The 22534-nt window shown below is 45.4% G+C and overlaps 1 protein-coding gene across 1 annotated transcript in view; it reads left to right on the forward strand.

Moving 5' to 3' along the window:
• Positions 1–16829, forward strand: part of LOC106568829 (inactive double-stranded RNA-specific editase B2) — a 38135-nt gene extending 21306 nt beyond the window's left edge. Inside the window, exons 2-10 of the mRNA XM_014139530.3 lie at positions 2274–2363; positions 2586–3745; positions 8128–8245; positions 9622–9790; positions 11783–11934; positions 12128–12296; positions 12973–13154; positions 13523–13704; positions 15138–16829. Of these exons, the coding sequence (XP_013995005.3) occupies positions 2274–2363; positions 2586–3745; positions 8128–8245; positions 9622–9790; positions 11783–11934; positions 12128–12296; positions 12973–13154; positions 13523–13704; positions 15138–15320 (2405 nt within the window). The 3' untranslated portion in view covers positions 15321–16829. The remainder of the gene's footprint in view (positions 1–2273; positions 2364–2585; positions 3746–8127; positions 8246–9621; positions 9791–11782; positions 11935–12127; positions 12297–12972; positions 13155–13522; positions 13705–15137) is intronic.
• Positions 16830–22534: the final 5705 nt, after the last annotated feature.

Raw genomic sequence — 22534 nt, forward strand, 5'->3', positions numbered from 1 at the left:
CATGGCTGAGCTCTTTAATCACCACTTCATTAAGTCAGGATTCCTATTTGACTCAGCCATGCCTCCTTGCCCGTCCAACATTTCCTCATCTCCCACCCCTTTTAATGTGACTATCCCCGATGCTTCTCCCTCTTTTTCCGCTACCCCGCTACAAAGGTTCTCCCTGCAGGCAGTCACTGAGTCAGAGGTGCTAGAGGAGCTCCTGAAACTTGACCCCAAAAAAAACATCTGGGTCAGATGGTTTAGACCCTTTCTTCTTTAAGGTTTCTGCCCCTATCTTCGCCAAGCCTATCTCCAACCTTTTTAACCTGTCTCTCCTCTCTGGGGAGATTCCCATTGCTTGGAAGGCAGCCACGGTTCGTCCTTTATTTAAAGGGGGAGATCAAGCTGATCCTAACTGTTATAGGCTTATTTCTATGTTGCCTTGTTAATAAAAAGTGTTGGAAAAACTTGTCAATAATCAACTGACTGGATTTCTTGATGTCTATTATATTCTCTCTGGTATGCAATCTGGTTTCCGCTCAGGTTATGGATGTGTCATTGCAACCTTAAAGGTCCTCAATGATGTCACCATTGCCCTTGATTCCTAAGCAATGTTGTGCCGCTATTTTTATTGACTTGGCCAAAGCTTTTGATACGGTAGACCATTCCATTCTTGTGGGCCGGCGAAGGAATATTGGTGTCTCTAAGGGGTCTTTGGCCTGGTTTGCTAACTACCTCTCTCAAAGAGTGCAGTGAATAAAGTCAGAAAATCTGCTGTCTCAGCCACTGCCTGTCACCAAGGGAGTACCCCAAGGCTCAATCCTAGGCCCCACGCTCTTCTCAATTTACATCAACAACATAGCTCAGGCAGTAGGAAGCTCTCTCATCCATTTATATGCAGATGATACAGTCTTATACTCATCTGGCCCCTCCCCGGATGTTGTGTTAAATGCTCTACAACAAAGCTTTCTTAGTGTCCAACAAGCTTTCTCTACCCTTAACCTTGTTCTGAACACCTTCAAAACAAAGGTCATGTGGTTTGGTAAGAAGAATGCCCCTTTCCCCACAGGTGGGATTACTACCGCTGAGGGTTTAGAGCTTGATGTAGTCACCTCATACAAGTATGGCTAGACAGTACACTAGATGGTACACTGTCCTTCTCTCAGCACATATCAAAGCTGCAGGCTAAAGTTAAATCTAGAGTTGGTTTCCTCTATTGTAATCGCTCCTCTTTCACCCCAGCTGCCAAACTAACCCTGATTCAGATGACCATACTACCCATGCTAGGTTACGGAGACATAATTTATAGATCGGCAGGTAAGGGTGCTCTCGAGCGATGTTCTTTACCATTCGGCCATCAGATTTGCCACCAATGCTCCTCATAGGACACATCACTGCACTCTATACACCTCTGTAAACTGGTCATCTCAGTATACCCGTCGCAAGACCCACTGGTTGATGCTTATTTATAAAACCCTCTTAGGCCTCACTCCCCCCTATCTTAGATATCTACTGCAGCCCTCATCATCCACATACAACACCCGTTCTGCCAATCACATTCTGTTAAAGGTCCCCAAAGCACACACATCCCTGGGTCGCTCGTCTTTTCAGTTCGCTGCAGCTTGCGACTGGAACGAGCGGCAACAAAACACTCAAACTGGACAGTTTTATCTCAATCTCTTCATTCAAAGACTCAATATTGGACACTCTTACTGACAGTTGTGGCTGCTTTGCGTGATGTATTGTTGTCTCTACCTTCTTGCCCTTTGTGCTGTTGTCTGTGCCAATACTGTTTGTACCATGTTATGTGCTGCTACCATGTTGTGCTGCTACCATGTTGTTGTCATGTTGTGTTCCTACCATGCTGTCTTGTCATGTGTTGCTGCCTTGCTATGTTGTTGTCTTAGGTCTCTTTATGTAGTGTTGTGTTGTCTCTCTTGTTGTGATGTGTGTTTTGTCCTCTGTTTATATGTTATTTATGTATTTGTATTATTTAAAAATAATTATATATTTTTATATATATACACATTTTTATCTTTTATTTTTTATATTTAAAATGTATTTGTATTTTTTTTTATCCCAGCTCCCGTCCCCGTAGGAGGTCTTTTGCCTTTTGGTAGGCCGTCAATGTAAATGAGAATTTGTTCTTAAATGACTTGCCTAGTTAAATAAAGGTTAAATAAATAAAATAAATGAATAAAAGATTAAACATGTCTGGGGTTTCGCCTGGGGTTTTGTAATGTTTTATGTGGATTCCCCAGTAACTGTCTGTCTCTGTTGTTGTGTTTCAGAGAGAACCAGTATGCTGTCATCCTTCATCAGCCCTATGAAGATTAGAGATACTGTGACAACAACATCAAAAGACGATGGAGACACTTCAAGTAATTGATTCATGTATTTCCCATTCCATTCTATTCACTCACACCACATTTCAATCAGAGTAGCACACCAGCAATGTATCAGTTTATACTTTCAATTTACACCTTTTGCTAAGCTTTCCCATTTCGATAGTTTGGCCTTTTCTTAAAAATCTCATCAACATAATGTGAAACGTAATAGCGGTTTCCTCAACTATGTTTGTTCTTGTCTTAATTGGGGAACAGATAGCAGCAGCGCTGAGGTGAAGGAGAATCGTCATAGCAGAAACCAAGTGGACTATTCCACCATACGACAACCTGCACATCATCAATCAACTCTTTACACTGACATCTCCAGAGGGCTCTCCAGGACCACTGCTCTACAGAGGAAGCAGCCATTGGTGGAAGGAAAAGACAGTCTTCTCTATGAACTCCAGTTGATCTGTAAGAGGACGGCCCATTGTCTCACGTCAGATAGCGCCACGACTCCATCTGCACTGTCGGTTGAGGGAGGAGCATCACGTGGGAGTGACTCAACCTGCCGGAAGACAATGAAGACGTCCTGGTCTGTCACAAAGAAGAACGCCCTGGTGCAGTTGAACGAGCTGAGACCAGGTCTACAGTATGAGATAGCATCCTGGACAGGGCCAGTTCACGCCCCTGTGTTCGCTGTAGGAGTAGAGGTGAACGGTCTCAGGTTCGAGGGTCGAGGCCCCACCAAGAAGAAGGCTAAGATGAGGGCAGCAGAGATGGCTCTTAGGTCCTTCATCCAGTTCCCCAACGCCCCTCAGGCTCACATCACCATGGGAAACCTCAATTTTATCAACACCACAGCACCAACAGACTTCACCTCAGACCAGGCCGTTCTCGTCCCTGACACGCTCTTCAAGGAGTTTGAGCCAGAAGCAAATGAAGACCAATTCCTTTACCACAGGACAGACGGAAAGGAGTTGTCGTTTGAGGAGCCACCAGCGCAGGGAGATACACAACTCCTGTACCACAGCCACAGGACAGAGGGAAAGGGACAGGAGTTGCTCTCCAGCATTTGTAACCATGGGAGACTAGTATGCCTGACCCTTGGCCTGATGTCCTCAGCCAATCAGAAGAGGCAGAGGATCGGTTCCTCCATTGTTGAGGAGCTGAGGCCTGTGGCTCTGCTCAATGAGTTAAGGCCAGGCCTGAGGTACGTCTGCCTGATGGAGAGAGTGCGGGGCAGGCCGATCAGGAGCTTTGTGATGGCAGTGAGGGTGGATGGGAGGATATTTGAGGGCTGTGGGCGCAGTAAGAGACTGGCTCAAGCCCAGGTAGCAGCCTCAGCCCTACAGGACCTGTTTAACATCAGTCTGGGGCCTGAGACTAGCATCAGCCATACTGCCAGCTGGGCCAAGAGCTCTCAGCTACCTCAGGTGGGTACCTTACCTTCACTGACTTACTGTATGAGTTCTGAGTTTAACCATAATCCTAACTGTTTTGTCTAGCTATAGGGGAGAATTCTTCAATCTCAGTTCATGTTGCAATCAGTACCAAGCCTTGCTTGCTGTTCAATGTCTTTTTTAAAACAATGACAATGTTGAGATGCAGTGTTTCAATTTGCTGTAATTTGGATATAAAATCACAGTGCATCAAGTTTTTGATTCCTCCATTTCATTCACATCCTCATTGAAGTGCCCAGGTTGAACAGGGTTATTGAACATGGCCTGTCCATTGCCTCCATAGCTGCAGCATTGCCATCCATACCATCTTCTAAATGGTCATACTGAATATATCTAAGAGGTGCTCAGACTGCCACCAAATGGAGTGTATCGTATCAATATGCATTTCATGTCCAGGAGCCTCGGGACTAAACACTATCCTGGCTTGCATGCCCAACCACAGCATCTTCACAACCCTGTTATGTCTGGGCTGCATCTTTTGCCATGCCCAACCACAGCAGCTTCACAACCCTGTTATGTCTGGGCTGCTCTTCTTGTCATATTTTGCCATGCTTTAAAACAGTAGGTTTCAGACTTTTTTAGTGGGTCCCAAATATTTTTTACCTGAAGTTCTGAGGACCAAATCTTTTTGCCAAGAATTTCTTGTGACCCCACCCCACACCAAACCTTAAAATCGGTAAATTGCAACAAATAACCTTCAATTCATTGCATTTTATCCCTTATAAAATTGAAAAGAAACCAATGAATACATTTACTTAACAAACATTTATTCTTTTCAAATGAGCTTTTTCAACAAAAAAAAATATATTCATCCATAGAATAATCTGTACTCTTCTTTTTTTCCCTCCAAAATATATATATATATACTGCTCCAAAAAATAAAGGGAACACTTAAACAACACATCCTAGATCTGAATGAAAGAAATAATCTTATTAAATACTTTTTGCTTTACATAGTTGAATGTGCTGACAACAAAATCACACAAAAATAATCAATGGAAATCCAATTTATCAACCCATGGAGGTCTGGATTTGGAGTCACACTCAAAATTAAAGTGGAAAACCACACTACAGGCTGATCCAACTTTGATGTAATGTCCTTAAAACAAGTCAAAATGAGGCTCAGTAGTGTGTGTGGCCTCCACGTGCCTGTATGACCTCCCTACAATGCCTGGGCATGCTCCTGATGAGGTGGCGGATGGTCTCCTGAGGGATCTCCTCCAAGATCTGGACTAAAGCATCCGCCCATTCCTGGACAGTCTGTGGTGCAACGTGGCATTGGTGGATGGAGCGAGACATGATGTCCCAGATGTGCTCAATTGGATTCAGGTCTGGGGAACGGGCGGGCCAGTCCATAGCATCAATGCCTTCCTCTTGCAGGAACTGCTGACACACTCCAGCCACATGAGGTCTAGCATTGTCTTGCATTAGGAGGAACCCAGGGCCAACCGCACCAGCATATGGTCTCACAAGGGGTCTGAGGATCTCATCTCGCTACCTAATGGCAGTCAGGCTACCTCTGGCGAGCACATGGAGGGCTGTGCGGCCCCCCAAAGAAATGCCACCCCACACCATGACTGACCCACCACCAAACCGGTCATGCTGGAGGATGTTGCAGGCAGCAGAACGTTCTCCACGGCGTCTCCAGACTCTGTCACGTCTGTCACGTGCTCAGTGTGAACCTGCTTTCATCTGTGAAGAGCACAGGGCGCCAGTGGCGAATTTGCCAATCTTGGTGTTCTTTGGCAAATGCCAAACGTCCTGCACTGTGATGGGCTGTAAACACAACCCCCACCTGTGGACGTCGGGCCCTCATACCACCCTCATGGAGTCTGTTTCTGACCGTTTGAGCAGACACATGCACATTTGTGGCCTGCTGGAGGTCATTTTGCAGGGCTCTGGCAGTGCTTCTCCTGCTCCTCCTTGCACAAAGGCAGAGGTAGCGGTCCTGCTGCTGGGTTGTTGCCCTCCTACGGCCTCCTCCACGTCTCCTGATGTACTGGCCTGTCTCCTGGTCGCGCCTCCATGCTCTGGACACTACGCTGACAGACACAGCAAACCTTCTTGCCACAGCTCGCATTGATGTGCCATCCTTGATGAGCTGCACTACCTGAGCCACTTGTGTGGGTTGTAGACTCTGTCTCATGCTACCACTAGAGTGAAAGCACCGCCAGCATTCAAAAGTGACCAAAACATCAGCCAGGAAGCATAGGAACTGAGAAGTGGTCTGTGGTCCCCACCTGCAGAACCACTCCTTTATTGAGGGTGTCTTGCTAATTGCCTATAATTTCCACCTGTTGTCTATTCCATTTCCACAACAGCATGTGAAATTTATTGTCAATCAGTGTTGCTTCCTAAGTGGACAGTTTGATTTCACAGAAGTGTGATTGACTTGGAGTTACATTGTGTTGTTTAAGTGTTCCCTTTATTTTTTTGAGCAGTGTATTTTTTTATATCTGCTTGCTCTGCCCTCATATGTAGTCTCACATTGAAGCGTTTTACCATTTTATTTTCAGGACAACCAGGGCTACAAGAAGGCAGTTGGACATTAACAGCTTTATTCATAAGTTGTATTGACAAGTGGCAATTAAAAAAAGGTCTGCCAAGCAAAAACCTGATAAAAAAATATTTATAAGGAGGCCATAAGTACATAAATTGTTTGCTCTGTGACAGCTGTGTGGATTTGGAGTTTGTTACAGCAACTGTGTGAACTTATTACATTATTATTGTCACACCCTGGCCATAGAGAGGGTTTTATTCTCTATTTTGGTTAGGCCAGGGTGTGACTAGGGTGGGCATTCTATGTCAATTTTTCTATGTTTTGTATTTCTTTGTTTTGTCCGGGTATGGCTCTCAATCAGGGACAGCTGTATATCGTTGTCTCTGGTTGGGAGCCATACTTAGGCAGCCTGTTTTCCTTTGGGTTTTGTGGGTGGTTAATTTCTGTTTAGTGTTGCTAACCTGACAGAACTGTTTGGCTGTTGGGTTTTGTTTCTTTGTTTATGTGTTCTCAGTACAATAAATACATGATGAGCACTCAACATGCTGCGCCTTGGTCTACTCCCTGCAACAGCCGTTACAATTATAGACACAAATCCTGGGATTTCCTATGACCTTCTATGTAGAAGAACCCCTTACCTTCTACATGTTACATTTTAGTCATTTAGCAGACATTCTTATCTAGAGCGAATTACAATTAGTGCATTCTTGTTAAGATAGCTAGGTAAGACAACAACATATCTCAATCGTATCAAGTACATTTTCCCTCAACAAAGTATTTATCAGCAAAATATGTGCTTGTCGGGGGCGCCAGGAGATATATTTAAGATAGTCTTCAAAGAGTACCTTCTATTGACTCTTGTGTGGCTTGTGATAGTGCAAAGCAGGATACATGTGTCTCCGTGAGAGATGGATTACAATAGTTTGTAGCTCAAACAGTTCGGACTTTCTACACATTTTTGTAAGAAGAACCGTTTACGGGATCCGCTATTGTCTCACAAACAACACTCTGGCTCAGCCCCTGTTAAACACACAGATGAATGGTTGGTATCAGCGTATGCAGAATAAATTGGTGAATCCAATGCAACAACCCATGAGAAAAACACACAATGTTTCAAAGGGATTATAAGTCTAAAATGCGCCGGTGTCACAGTGAGACTGTAGGATGAACATTATCATCACAGCCTATTGGGGATCAAGGAGGAGTCCCAGACTGAAGGAGACTGAAATTAAGAGGAGGTGTGAAGAGCATATTAATAACTATTTAATACGCTAATTACGCATCATTGCGCATGACCTTGTCCCATCGTCATTTAGACAATATAATTTCCCCTTTCTAGTCATCTCTCCAAGCTTGATATCAGGGCACGGGTTGGATGATAATATATATGATACATGATCATTGAAGTTATGTAAATTAAGTGGATGAGTTAGCCTTTTTTTTTTTTATTAACTACTAAATATTGTCAATATAGTCTCATCATTCCCAGATATACTCTCAATATAATGCTAATCTAATACTGTATGTCTCAGGGAGAGTTGACAGAGAAGAAACCTCTGTCAGAGTCATTGAAAGAACTGCCACAGTGTGCGTCCCAAATGACACCCTATTTCCTATATAATGCACTACTTTTGACCAAAGCCCATATGGGACGCATGCTTGCGGCACATCCACCACACCTGATGATGCATGACAACTATTATCTGGTTGTTTTGGTGACTGTGATATTGACTTAGCAACTAACGGGCAAACTTTTGTTTGCTCTACTGTCTGTTTATGTAGATGTGAATACAGCTGTTATCTTGACCATTGCCTGTTTGATTTGGAAGTAATCCGTTAACGTATGTGATTGCAGTCCTTCGCAGAGTCAATCTTCCACTTGGTGAGAGAGAAACACAGTCAGCTAGCTGACTGTTACTGCCCTGCCTCCCACAGCCGTCACAAAGTACTGGCAGGCATCGTAATGACCAGAGGTAGGCTATGGACGCCGTCCAAACGGAACCCTATTCCCTACACGTATGTTAGTACTCTACTTTTAACCAGCTCGGGTCAAGTATTGCATTATGTAGGGTACAGGGTGCCGTTTGGAAGGCAACCATAATTACACTTTTAATACCACATTTAAATATTTTACAAGTCAAAATTAAAGAGAAATGGTGCATCTCTCTTTAATACAACTGTAGATACCAGCATCAAAATGTATGATAAGTCGTAAATTATTCAAATGCCTTTGAATATAGGCCTTTATATGCCTGTGTGTGACATTCCCACATCAACAGTCTGCCAGTCAACTGGGAGTGTATATTAGTAACTTCGGTTGAAGCCAGCATGGTTTGGTTCTTCGCAAACCTGAACATCTTGGAAACTCTCAGACAGTAGAGCCCCTTGGATCTTATAGAATACCTAAGATGAGAGAGTGGGCAAAACCATAGAATTACAATGAATTCTATTCATATGGGCACAGCGCTTCACAGGTATTGCCGTCCCCAAAGGCAGTGAATCCAATAGGAATCCCTCCCAGACTTTCATTCATATAGAACACCTCACAAGAAAATAAGCAGTTGCTCAGCAACACAAGATGCAACTTTACACCATCACCATTGATGAGATAAGACAGTCAATACCGTCTTTGCAAATATTTCATGAGGTGCTGTGGTAAGACATCAACATAGCTGTTGGGTCTTACCTGGTTAAATAAAGGTTAAATAAATAAATTAGTAGGACACTGGTGTGTTATATTCTGTCCCGTTAGTCATTTCTTACTCAGAATCATTTATTTAGCCATCTTAGTCTAGTACAGTGATATTTTAATTTTGGGCTCCCGAGGGGCACAGCGGTCTAAGGCACTGCATCTCAGTGCTAGAGGTGTCACTACAGACCCTGGTTCGATCCCGGGCTGTATCACATCCAGCCGTGATCGGGAGTCCCATAGGGCGGCGCACAATTGGCCCACTGTCGGGTTAGGGGAAGGTTTGGTCGGGGTAGGACATCATTGTAAATAAGAATTTGTTCTTAACTGACTTGCCTAGTTAAATAAAGGTTAAATAAAAAATACAAAATTAATTAGATGAAGTTGTTTGTAAGGACATTTCCTGTCTGAGGCCAAATTACTGTAACTGATATCCAAAAAGACAATGCACCCTATTCTATTCCCGATGTAGTGCACTACTTTTGGCCAGGACCCATGGGCTCCAAAGAAGTAAAAAAAAAAAAAGGGGAAAAAAAGCATTATATAGGGAATAGGGTGCCATTTGGGACACGGACAACACTCTCAAATCTGTTGTATAAGTGTACTGTGCAGTTTTGTTTGATGTTGGTTAGTAAGAAACGTGTATTGTTCCCTGCCCAGGTTTTGACGTTAGACGAGGCCAGGTGGTGTCTCTGGGGACAGGGACCAAGTGTTTCAGTGGAGTGTGTGTCAGTGACCAGGGACGGACGGTTAATGACTGCCATGCTGAGGTCATCACCAGGAGGGCTTTCCTCCGCTTCCTCTACAGCCAACTAGAGCTCTTCCTCTGGTAATATACTGTATATTATAAACTGGGTGGTTTATGCCCTGGATGCTGATTGGATGACAGCCATGGCATATCAGACCATAAACCACGGGTATGACAAAACAGTTCTATTTACTGCTCTAATTACATTGGTAACCAGTTTATAATAGCAATAAGGCGCCTCGGGGGTTTGTGATATATGGCCAATATACCACGGCTAAGGGCTTCATCCAGACACTCCGTGTTGCGTCATATGTAAGAACAGCCCTTAGCCGTTGTATATTGGCCACATACCACACTCCTCAGCCCTTATTGCTTAATTATATACTATATACTGTACTGTAATATACTGTATATATACTGTATCTTTACACAAGGAAATGCATCCCAAATGGCACCCGATTCTTTACATAGTGCACTACTTTTGAACAGGGTTCTGGGCTCTGGTAAAAAATAGTGCACTATAAAGGGAATAGGGTGTCATTTGGGACATAGCCAAGGCCTCAACCCTGAGGACGAAGTTGAAGAATCTTTGCTTGTATACTTTTACATTGAAGTTGCAAGTGAAACATTTTATATCAGCTATTACCTATCTGCACTGATGTTTTGGTGCCATTTTAAAAAGAGCCAATTGTAAATGTTATTTTATGCCCGTGCCCCATCACTCAAGAATCAATTTTGATTCTTGATTAACACATTGTACTAAAAGCCCTGAGTAACTAAACGTGTTCCCATCAACGTCAGTGCACGAGGATGATTGAAGTAGAGAAATGTTTAACATAAAACACCCTTTTCATCTCAAAATACACTACATGACCAAAAGCATGTGGACACCTGCTCGTCGAACATCTCATTCCAAAATCATGGGCGTTAATATACAGTTGGTCCCCCCTTCATTGCTATAACAGCCTCCACTCTTCTGGTAAGGCTTTCCACTAGATGTTGGAACATTGCTGCAGGGACTTGAGTCCTTTCAGCCACAAGAGCATTAGTGAGGTCGGCACTGATGTTGGACAAATAGGCCTGGTTCGCAGTCGGCGTTCCAATTCATCCCAAAGGTGTTCGATGGGGTTGAGGTCAGGGCTCTATGCAGGCCAGTCAAGTTCTTCAACACCGATATCGACAAACCATTTTTGTATTAACCTTGCTTGGGCACAGGGGCATTGTCATGCTGAAACAGGAAAGGCCTTCCCCAAACTGTTGCCACAAAGTTGGAAGCACAGAATGGTGTAGAATGTCATTGTATGCTGTAGTGTTAAGATTTCCCTTCACTGGAACTAAGGAGCCTTGCCCAAACCATGAAAAACAACCTCAGACCATTATTCCTCCTCCACAAAACTTTACAGTTGGCACTATGAATCGAGGCAGGTAGCGTTCTCCTGGCATCCACCAAACCCAGATTTGTCCGTCGGAATGCCAGATGGTGAAGCGTGATTCATCACTCCAAAGAACACACTTCCACAAACCCATTTCATGAAGCTCCCGACAAACATTGCTGACGTTACTTCCAGAGGTAGTTTGGAACTTGGTAGTGAGTGTTGCAACCGAGGACCGATGATTTTTACGAGCTAGGCGCTTCAGCACTCAGTGGTCCTGTTCTGTGAGCTTGTATGGCCTACCACTTCGCGGCTGAGCCGTTGTTGCTCCTAGACGTTTCCACTTCACAATAACAGCACTTACAGTTGACCGGAGCAGCTCTAGCAGGGTGGAAATTTGACGAACTGACTTGTTGGAAAGGTGACATCCTATGACTGTGCCACGTTGAAAGTCACTGAGCTCTTCAGTAAGGCCATTCTACTGCCAATGTTTGTCTATGGAGATTGCATGGTTGTTTTTGATTTTATACACCTGTCAGCAACGGAAGTGGCTGAAATAGACGAATCCACTAATTTGAAGGGGTGTCCGCAAACTTTTGTGTATATAGTGTAGATGTATCTGGGTGATTAGGCTACACGTGACAATGTATTTGAAAGTTCATACTCAGAATGATCAGAACAACATCATTTCCTTGTTTAGTAACCGGCCAGACAGTTCGGAGCAGTCAATCTTTGTGCGAGACAAAGAGTCTGGGTACACACTGAGAGATGGTATTCTGTTCCATATGTATGTGAGCTCATCGCCCTGTGGGGACGCACGCCTCAATTGCCCCTACGAGGTAACAGCTACATGTAAGAAATGTCAACATTTTTATTTCAATTTATTTCCTTCATACTCGCAGTCGACAAGACTGAATTAAGTAGAATCTACAGTTACATGTAAACAATGCTTTAAAACGCTCTACTTTAAAATTATCTGCCTGTATTGTGGTTTGTAGAGCAGGTTTGCATTTTTTGGTGCTACATCAGTTGTCTACTCCCTCAGACCACAGCTGGCACAGATTTGTAAGGAAGTTACGCTGCCATCTGAGGATGAAGATGGAAGGCGGTGAGGGTACACTTCCTGTCAGTGTACGGAGAGCCAATCAGAAATGGGACAGGGGGTTGCCGAGGGAACCTCCCGTCACCATGTCCTGCACTGATAAAATGGCCAGGTGAGCACCAGCTAGACAGTGACGACTTTCACTGAGTCACAAACGTATAACATACTGAACAAAGGGGGCTTGTCTCTCTCCCTTTGTTCTAATTGTAATGTTCCAGGCTTGTGTCTCAAATGGCACCCTTTTCCCTATATAGTGCACAGATCACTGCACCTGTACATAGCCCATCTGTAAACAGCCTATCTACCTACCTCATCCCCATACTGTATTTATTTATCTTGTTCCTTTGCACCCCAGTATCTCTACTTGCACATTCATCTTCTGCACATCTACCATTCCAGTGTTTAATTGCTATATTGTAATTACTTCGCCACCATGGCCTATTTATTGCCTTAACTTACCTCATTTGCACTCACTGTATATAGACTTTTTGTTTTCTTTTGTTCTACTGTATTATTGACTGTATGTATTGTTTATTCCATGTGTAGCTCTGTGTTGTTGTATGTGTCGAATTGCTATGCTTTATCTTGGCCAAGTCGCAGTTGCAAATTAGAACTTGTTCTCAACTAGCCTACCTGGTTAAATAAAGGTGAAATTAAAATAAAATAAACGTTTGACCAGGACCCAGTGGCTCTGGTCAAAAGTAGTGCACTATATAGGGAACAGGCTGCCATTTGGGACGCAGCTCCTAGTCCTGCTTGATCTCTAGCCTTATTGCTTGTATCTCCAGGTGGAATGTTCTAGGTCTCCAGGGCTCTCTCCTGTCTCACCTGGTGGAGCCAGTGTACCTCCACAGCCTCACTGTGGGCAGCCTGTGCCACACGGGTCACCTGGGAAGGACCATGGCACGACGCATGGGGCACATCGCCCCCATGTCCTCCTCCTATAGACACAACAGGCTACTCCTCGGCTGTAAGTCACCCAGATCTAAGAGATGATAACATGATATGGTTACTTCAGATACAGTATTTAGGTTCACATTACTTGTCCAGGAGTCATTTGGCAGTAAGAGAAATGTTAGAAGGAAAGGAAAGGAAAGGTCATGAGGTCATTCTGTTACCTTGTCTGGTGGAGAGGTTCCCTACGGTGAGGACCACCTGAGCGTGACTCTGTTCCAGGACAAACACCTTGTTCTTCCAGATGGTCTTCATGGTCCTGTCTCTTCCACTATGCCTCTGTGCTGGCTCATGATGTGGTATCTGAAGAGTGCACGTTAAGTACGTACCTGTACCTCTCTGCTCTCCTTCCTGACCCCAGTCTCGTCTCTGTGTGGTCTCCAGGCCTCAGCAGCACTGAGGGTCGGCAGCCAGGGAAGTCCCCCAGGTTCAGTGTGAACTGGAGTGCTGGAGACGGGGAGCTGGAGGTGCTGGATACCTCTACAGGCAGGAGGAAAGACTCAGGAACACCATCCAGACTCTGCAAGAGATCCCTCTTCACTCGTTGGGAGAGACTACACCACCAGGTTAGTCATGAACAGGGGAGCTATTCAGTATACTTTACCCAGAACCAGTGGAGGCTGGTGAGAGGAGTACGGCTCATAGTAATAGGTGGAATGGCATAAATCGAAGGGTATCAAACAGGATGCCGTCCCATTAATTCCGTTCCAGATATTACTATGAGACTGTCCTCTGAGCCACCAGCCACCACTGCCTGAAACCCACACTGGCAACCCTGAGTCCACACTTTGATACTTATGTTTTACAATGCCATCCATTGATAGTTCCATTATGCTGTAAGCAGAATCTCTAATGTATGTATTGGAACTAAGGCATGTGATCTTTTGTATTACTGCAGTGAGGAGAGAGGTATTAACAAACTATTTGCCTACTGCTGATAGTGGAAAAGGCCATACTTACAATGGAGATGCCATCCATCTTTGTTCAATTGCACTCTGCTGGCTCACCAAGCATTTCTGTCTCCATTTAACACTCCTCATTATGAATATGTTTTTAAAGTACAGTTTCATTTCCAATGTGAAATTAAATATGTATGCCGGTGCGTTCCATTGTTCCAAATGTCAGTGGTTCCATTTTGATGACAGTAGAGAGTCATAATTATTTAGAAAAGCATTTGAATAGCTTCCCACAGAAAAGGCTTCCTGCACTCAGTATCACATGCAAGAATAAACAGTCATCTACTAATACAGCCTGGCTGTACTCCATTAAATATGTGTGAGACAGACAGAGGCAGAGAGACAGACAGAGGCAGAGACAGAGAGACAGAGAGACAGAGAGAGAGAGGCAGAGACAGAGAGGCAGAGACAGAGAGAGAGAGAGACAGGGACAGAGAGAGGCAGAGACAGAGAGACAGGGACAGAGAGAGAGAGACAGAGAGAGGCAGAGATAGAGAGACAGCGACAGGGACAGAGAGAGAAAGAGAGGAGAGAGGCAGAGACAGAGAGAGAGACAGAGAGAGAGAGGCAGAGACAAAGAGACAGACAGAGAGAGAGAGACAGGGACAGAGAGAGAGAGAGAGAGGACAGAGAGAGAGAGGCAGAGACAGAGAGAGACAGGGACAAAGAGAGAAACAGAGAGAGAGAGACAGAGAGAGAGGCAGAGACAGAGAGAGACAGAGAGACAGGGACAGAGAGAGAAAGAGAGAAGGAGAGAGGCAGAGAGAGACAGAGAGACAGAGAGAGAGGCAGAGACAGAGAGAGACAGGGACAGAGAGAACGAGAGAGAGGCAGAGACAGAGAGAGAAACAGAGAGAGAGAGACAGAGAGAAAGAAAATAAAGCAAAGCCCGTGGAATGTTAATTTGTTTGGTGAAATGTAAGTGGGGGAAGATAGCCCAGCTGTTGAAGTTTGCAGTTTGGGTTGGCTCATTAGTTTTTATTCTGTCTGGGTGGTGTTTTATTAACCCAAGCCTTTCCTATTGTTGCTGTCTCTCTCCTCAGCTGAGCAGGCCAGGACAAGTGTTGGGTGACGAGAAGGCCATAAAGACGTACTGTGGAGCCAAGATGACAGCAGGGGCCTACCAGAGAGCCAAGCAGAAGTTTGTCCTCTCTCTGCAGGAGGCAGGCCTGGGCATCTGGAACAGGAAACCACCAGAACAGGAGCACTTCCAGAGCAGCGTGTAAGGGGTTCTTATTAGAAGAAGCAATTCCCTCAAACACACACTCACATGCGCTCTTCCTATCGTGGTCACTAAGACCATAGAGGTCCTATAACACAATGTTACCATAATAGGAACAGCACATGTACAGGTAACCCGCCAAAATAATGGAAACATTTGAGTAAATGAAGGATACAAAGTATATTGAAAGCTGAGTTAATTAAGCAGTTAATATTCTATAATGCTTAGGGTCATGTATAGAAATGCTGGAGGAGGAAAGCAGGGATTATCAACTAGATTTAGCCGCGGACGGAACATAATCAAATCAAATGTATTTATATAGCCCTTCTTACATCAGCTGTTATCTCAAAGTGCTGTACAGAAACCCAGCCTAAAACCCCAAACAGCAAGCAATGCAGGTGTAGAAGCACAATTACAGATCATTTCTAGGCAAATTGACCACAAGAAGCCCAAACAGATACACTGCTCAAAAAAATAAAGGGAACACTTAAACAACACAATGTAACTCCAAGTCAATCACACTTCTGTGAAATCAAACTGTCCACTTAGGAAGCAACACTGATTGACAATAAATTTCACATGCTGTTGTGCAAATGGAATAGACAACAGGTGGAAATTATAGGCAATTAGCAAGACACCCCCAATAAAGGAGTGGTTCTGCAGGTGGGGACCACAGACCACTCCTCAGTTCCTATGCTTCCTGGCTGATGTTTTGGTCACTTTTGAATGCTGGCGGTGCTTTCACTCTAGTGGTAGCATGTGACGGAGTCTACAACCCACACAAGTGGCTCAGGTAGTGCAGCTCATCCAGGATGGCACATCAATGCAAGCTCTGGCAAGAAGGTTTGCTGTGTCTGTCAGCGTAGTGTCCAGAGCATGGAGGCGCTACCAGGATACAGGCCAGTACATCAGGAGACGTGGAGGAGGCCGTAGGGGGGCAACAACCCAGCAGCAGGACCGCTACCTCCGCCTTTGTGCAAGGAGGAGCAGGAGGAGCACTGCCAGAGCCCTGCAAAATTTACATTTTACATTTACATTTAAGTCATTTAGCAGACGCTCTTATCCAGAGCGACTTACAAAATGGTGCATTCACCTTATGATATCCAGTGGAACAACCACTTTACAATAGTGCATCTAAATCTTTTAAGGGGGGGGGGGGGTTAGAAGGATTACTTTATCCTATCCTAGGTATTCCTTAAAGAGGTGGGGTTTCAGGTGTCTCCGGAAGGTGGTGATTGACTCCGCTGTCCTGGCGTCGTGAGGGAGCTTGTTCCACCATTGGGGTGCCAGAGCAGCGAACAGTTTTGACTGGGCTGAGCGGGAACTGTGCTTCCTCAGAGGTAGGGGGGCCAGCAGGCCAGTGGTGGATGAACGCAGTGCCCTTGTTTGGGTGTAGGGCCTGATCAGAGCCTGAAGGTATGGAGGTGCCGTTCCCTTCACAGCTCCGTAGGAAATCACCATGGTCTTGTAGCGGATGCGAGCTTCAACTGGAAGCCAGTGGAGAGAGCAGAGGAGCGGGGTGACGTGAGAGAACTTGGGAAGGTTGAACACCAGACGGGCTGCGGCGTTCTGGATGAGTTGTAGGGGTTTAATGGCACAGGCAGGGAGCCCAGCCAACAGCGAGTTGCAGTAATCCAGACGGGAGATGACAAGTGCCTGGATTAGGACCTGCGCCGCTTCCTGTGTGAGGCAGGGTCGTACTCTGCGAATGTTGTAGAGCATGAACCTACAGGATCGGGTCACCGCCTTGATGTTAGTGGAGAACGACAGGGTGTTGTCCAGGATCACGCCAAGGTTCTTAGCACTCTGGGAGGAGGACACAAGGGAGTTGTCAACCGTGATGGCGAGATCATGGAACGGGCAGTCCTTCCCCGGGAGGAAGAGCAGCTCCGTCTTGCCGAGGTTCAGCTTGAGCTGGTGATCCGTCATCCACACTGATATGTCTGACAGACATGCAGAGATGCGATTCGCCGCCTGGTTATCAGAAGGGGGAAAGGAGAAGATTAATTGTGTGTCGTCTACATAGCAATGATAGGAGAGACCATGTGAGGATATGACAGAGCCAAGTGACTTGGTGTATAGCGAGAATAGGAGAGGGCCTAGAACAGAGCCCTGGGGGACACCAGTGGTGAGAGCGCATGGTGCGGAGACAGATTCTCGCCACGCCACCTGGTAGGAGCGACCTGTCAGGTAGGACGCAATCCAAGCGTGGGCCGCGCCGGAGATGCCCAACTCGGAGAGGGTGGAGAGGAGGATCTGATGGTTCACAGTATCAAAGGCAGCAGATAGGTCTAGAAGGATGAGAGCAGAGGAGAGAGAGTTAGCTTTAGCAGTGCGGAGAGCCTCCGTGACACAGAGAAGAGCAGTCTCAGTTGAATGCCCAGTCTTGAAACCTGACTGATTAGGATCAAGAAGGTCATTCTGAGAGAGATAGCAGGAGAGCTGGCCAAGGACGGCACGTTCAAGAGTTTTGGAGAGAAAAGAAAGAAGGGATACTGGTCTGTAGTTGTTGACATCGGAGGGATCGAGTGTAGGTTTTTTCAGAAGGGGTGCAACTCTCGCTCTCTTGAAGACGGAAGGGACGTAGCCAGCGGTCAAGGATGAGTTGATGAGCGAGGTGAGGAAGGGGAGAAGGTCTCCGGAAATGGTCTGGAGAAGAGAGGAGGGGATAGGGTCAAGTGGGCAGGTTGTTGGGCGGCCGGCCGTCACAAGACGGGAGATTTCATCTGGAGAGAGAGGGGAGAAAGAGGTCAAAGCACAGGGTAGGGCAGTGTGAGCAGGACCAGCGGTGTCGTTTGACTTAGCAAACGAGGATCGGATATCGTCAACCTTCTTTTCAAAATGGTTGACGAAGTCATCCGCAGAGAGGGAGGAGGGGGGGGAGGAGGATTCAGGAGGGAGGAGAAGGTAGCAAAGAGCTTCCTAGGGTTAGAGGCAGATGCTTGGAATTTAGAGTGGTAGAAAGTGGCTTTAGCAGCAGAGACAGAAGAGGAGAATGTAGAGAGGAGTGAGTGAAAGGATGCCAGGTCCGCAGGGAGGCGAGTTTTCCTCCATTTCCGCTCGGCTGCCCGGAGCCTTGTTCTGTGAGCTCGTAGTGAGTCGTCGAGCCACGGAGCAGGAGGGGAGGACCGAGCCGGCCTGGAGGATAGGGGACAGAGAAAATCAAAGGATGCAGAAAGGGAGGAGAGGAGGGTTGAGGAGGCAGAATCAGGAGATAGGTTGGAGAAGGTTTGAGCAGAGGGAAGAGATGATAGGATGGAAGAGGAGAGAGTAGCGGGAGAGAGAGAGCGAAGGTTGGGTCGGCGCAATACCATCCGAGTAGGGGCAGAGTGAGAAGTGTTGGATGAGAGCAAGAGGGAAAAGGATACAAGGTAGTGGTCGGAGATTTGGAGGGGAGTTGCAATGAGATCAGTGGAAGAACAGCATCTAGTAAAGATGAGGTCAAGCGTATTGCCTGCCTTGTGAGTAGGGGGGGGAAGGTGAGAGGGTGAGGTCAAAAGAGGAGAGGAGTGGAAAGAAGGAGGCAGAGAGGAATGAGTCAAAGGTAGACGTGGGGAGGTTAAAGTCACCCAGAACTGTGAGAGGTGAGCCATCCTCAGGAAAGGAACTTATCAAGGCGTCAAGCTCATTGATGAACTCTCCAAGGGAACCTGGAGGGCGATAAATGATAAGGATGTTAAGCTTGAAAGGGCTGGTAACTGTGACAGCATGGAATTCAAATGAGGAGATAGACAGATGGGTCAGGGGAGAAAGAGAGAATGTCCACTTGGGAGAGATGAGGATTCCAGTGCCACCACCCTGCTGGCTCGATGCTCTAGGGGTATGCGAGAACACGTGGGCAGACGAAGAGAGAGCAGTAGGAGTAGCAGTGTTATCTGTGGTAATCCATGTTTCCGTCAGCGCCAGGAAGTCTAGGGACTGGAGGGTAGCATAGGCTGAGATGAACTCAGCCTTGTTGGCTGCAGACCGGCAGTTCCAGAGGCTGCCGGAGACCTGGAACTCCACGTGGGTCGTGCGCGCTGGGACCACCAGGTTAGAGTGGCAGCGGCCACGCGGTGTGAAGCGTTTGTATGGCCTGTGCAGAGAGGAGAGAACAGGGATAGACAGACACATAGTTGACAAGCTACAGAAGTGTTGTTTCTTGTATTATTGTCTCCTGTGTCTTTAGAGAACTGTTTCACTTTGATATCCTTTTTCTTCTGTCCTGATTTTCTCTTTCTTTTCTTCTGTTAACTAGATATTCTTTGTTGTTCTTCGTTAGCTAGCTAGCTTCTTCCAAAAGAGTCCCTAGCAACTGCTTAGCAACTGGTAAACAATTCAGTTTGCTAAGATAACTACAATTTTATGAAAAATAGGCTTTTGAAAAATAACTATCTTCTTTGTTTGTTGCTTGTTTTTTCTCCTATTCAGTCTTGCAGTTTTCTTTTGCTTTTTTCCGATGTACTTCACTCTAAAAACCATGTAAATTTCAATATTTGTAGGAGCTCATTTTTCAGCTGCTGCTGCTCAAATTGGAGTTCCGGAACAGACCATAGCAACGTGAAATGACCTCCAGCAGGCCACAAATGTGCATGTGTCTGCTCAAACGGTCAGAAACAGACTCCATGAGGGTGGTATGAGGGCCCGACGTCCACAGGTGGGGGTTGTGCTTACAGCCCAACATCGTGCAGGACGTTTGGCAAATACGCCACTGGTGCCCTGTGCTCTTCACAGATGAAAGCAGGTTCACACTGAGCACGTGACAGAGTCTGGAGACGCCGTGGAGAACGTTCTGCTGCCTGCAACATCCTCCAGCATGACCGGTTTGGCGGTGGGTCAGTCATGGTGTGGGGTGGCATTTCTTTGGGGGGCCGCACAGCCCTCCATGTGCTCGCCAGAGGTAGCCTGACTGCCATTAGGTAGCGAGATGAGATCCTCAGACCCCTTGTGAGACCATATGCTGGTGCGGTTGGCCCTGGGTTCCTCCTAATGCAAGACAATGCTAGACCTCATGTGGCTGGAGTGTGTCAGCAGTTCCTGCAAGAGGAAGGCATTGATGCTATGGACTGGCCCGCCCGTTCCCCAGACCTGAATCCAATTGAGCACATCTGGGACATCATGTCTCGCTCCATCCACCAACGCCACGTTGCACCACAGACTGTCCAGGAGTTGGCGGATGCTTTAGTGCAGGTCTGGGAGGAGATCCCTCAGGAGACCATCCGCCACCTCATCAGGAGCATGCCCAGGCGTTGTAGGGAGGTCATACAGGCACGTGGAGGCCACACACACTACTGAGCCTCATTTTGACTTGTTTTAAGGACATTACATCAAAGTTGGATCAGCCTGTAGTGTGGTTTTCCACTTTAATTTTGAGTGTGACTCCAAATCCAGACCTCCATGGGTTGATAAACTGGATTTCCATTGATTATTTTTGTGTGATTTTGTTGTCAGCACATTCAACTATGTAAAGAAAAAAGTATTTAATAAGATTATTTCATTCATTCAGATCTAGGATGTGTTATTTTAGTGTTCCCTTTATTTTTTTGAGCAGTGTATATTTGACTAAAACAATTTCAAACCTTGCTTACATTTTTATACGATAATGTGTCTCTCTATTATGCGTGGGAATACTTAGGAATAGATTTCCCAAATTAGAATCACTTTGAATTGATTTCCTGGTGCTTTTACTGTTTTTATGTGCAACAATGAAAAACCTTAGAGGTCTTCTCGGGTCCAAAAATGTGGATCATTAAAAAAAAAGGGGGACCCGAACCTGACAACAATCAGACCCAAGCCCAAATGGACCCGACAACACCCAGACCTAGACCTGACCCGTACCCTAACAGTTCCGGATCTAGACCAGACCCGATTGGACCAGAGAGACATTTATATTTTTTTGCAACTAAGTTGCTCTTCTGGTTAACAAATAGGCCTTTATATGTTGGCTAGGCCTTCTATAAGTCAATAAACTCACCTTATAAGTGTCAAATAAATATGCTATAGGCTATGCAGAGCCGTGGTCAGGTCCATTCGGGTCAACGCTGGTCTATCAGCTGTAGTACCTAGACCCAAACCCGATGACCATCAAACAGGACCCAAGGGAAAAGTTAGAATTTTGGACCATGGTCAGGTATCGGGTATTTCTTTTCGGGTGGACCCATGAAGACCTCTACTATAACCCTATACGATGACAACGCACAGAGCACGAGTGGTCTCAATGGTTTGATGAGCATGAAAACGATGTAAACCATATGCCATGGCCACCTGTCACCAGATCTCAACCCAATTCAACACTTATGGGAGATTCTGGAGTGGCACCTGAGACAGCGTTTTCCACCAGCAAATTATGGCATTTCTTGTGTTGGTGTTTCCTTTATTTTGGCAGTGTGAAGTGAGTGTGTGAGGGAATTTGGCTAGCAAAAGTTCCCTGGATTGCTTCTGTGCACTATTTGCTTATCTATAATGAATTTGTAGTCCTGCTTCCATTCCTCCTCCTCTGTGCAATCATATAATAGTAGCCCAAACATGATCCCATTTCCCCTTTAGTAATCCGTCACCCACACCTGTTGAGTTACTCACTTGAGCTTATTTTGGTGTCTCCTTGCAATGCAAACGATACATCCTTTCAACCATTCTGTCATGTATTGTCTTGTTCATTTTTTACATTGAATGTTATTAAATCATTTTGAGAGACAATTGTCATTGTAGTACTGGGGAGCCAGTAGACTACAGAATGTGAAACTGGCCATGAGAAACATGAAAGAGCAGTGACATCTAGTGGCTCAAAGAGTACATTTCAAGTTCTGAAAGTATAATACAATGTATTTTGTTTATGTGAATGGACGGTGTTGACAGTAATTTACTCCGTTTTAAAAAAAAATCTACATTACAATTGCACATAGACATGTCATATAGCTCATTTAAATTCATTTCCTCATTCCGCAAGCAACTATTGCTAGATATTTATTTCTACACAAAAGACATGAGTGGCACAACACCATCTCACAGACTGAAACGACTGAATGCAAATAGTAATGTAAAAGTATTTTTTATCAATATCATTGAATGTCAAATGTAAAATAGTCATTACTATTTTTATTAAAGGCAGTAAATTAGCATTTTTAGAATTCTCCACTTGGTGTTTTCCAAATCAAATTGTATTTTTCACATGCGCAGAATACAACGGGTGTAGACTTAACCGTGCAATGCTTGCTTACGAGCACTTCCCAATTACGCAGA

Source organism: Salmo salar, chromosome 14 (genome assembly GCF_965601325.2).
Source record: "Salmo salar chromosome 14, fSalSal1, whole genome shotgun sequence".
NCBI lineage: Eukaryota > Metazoa > Chordata > Actinopteri > Salmoniformes > Salmonidae > Salmo > Salmo salar.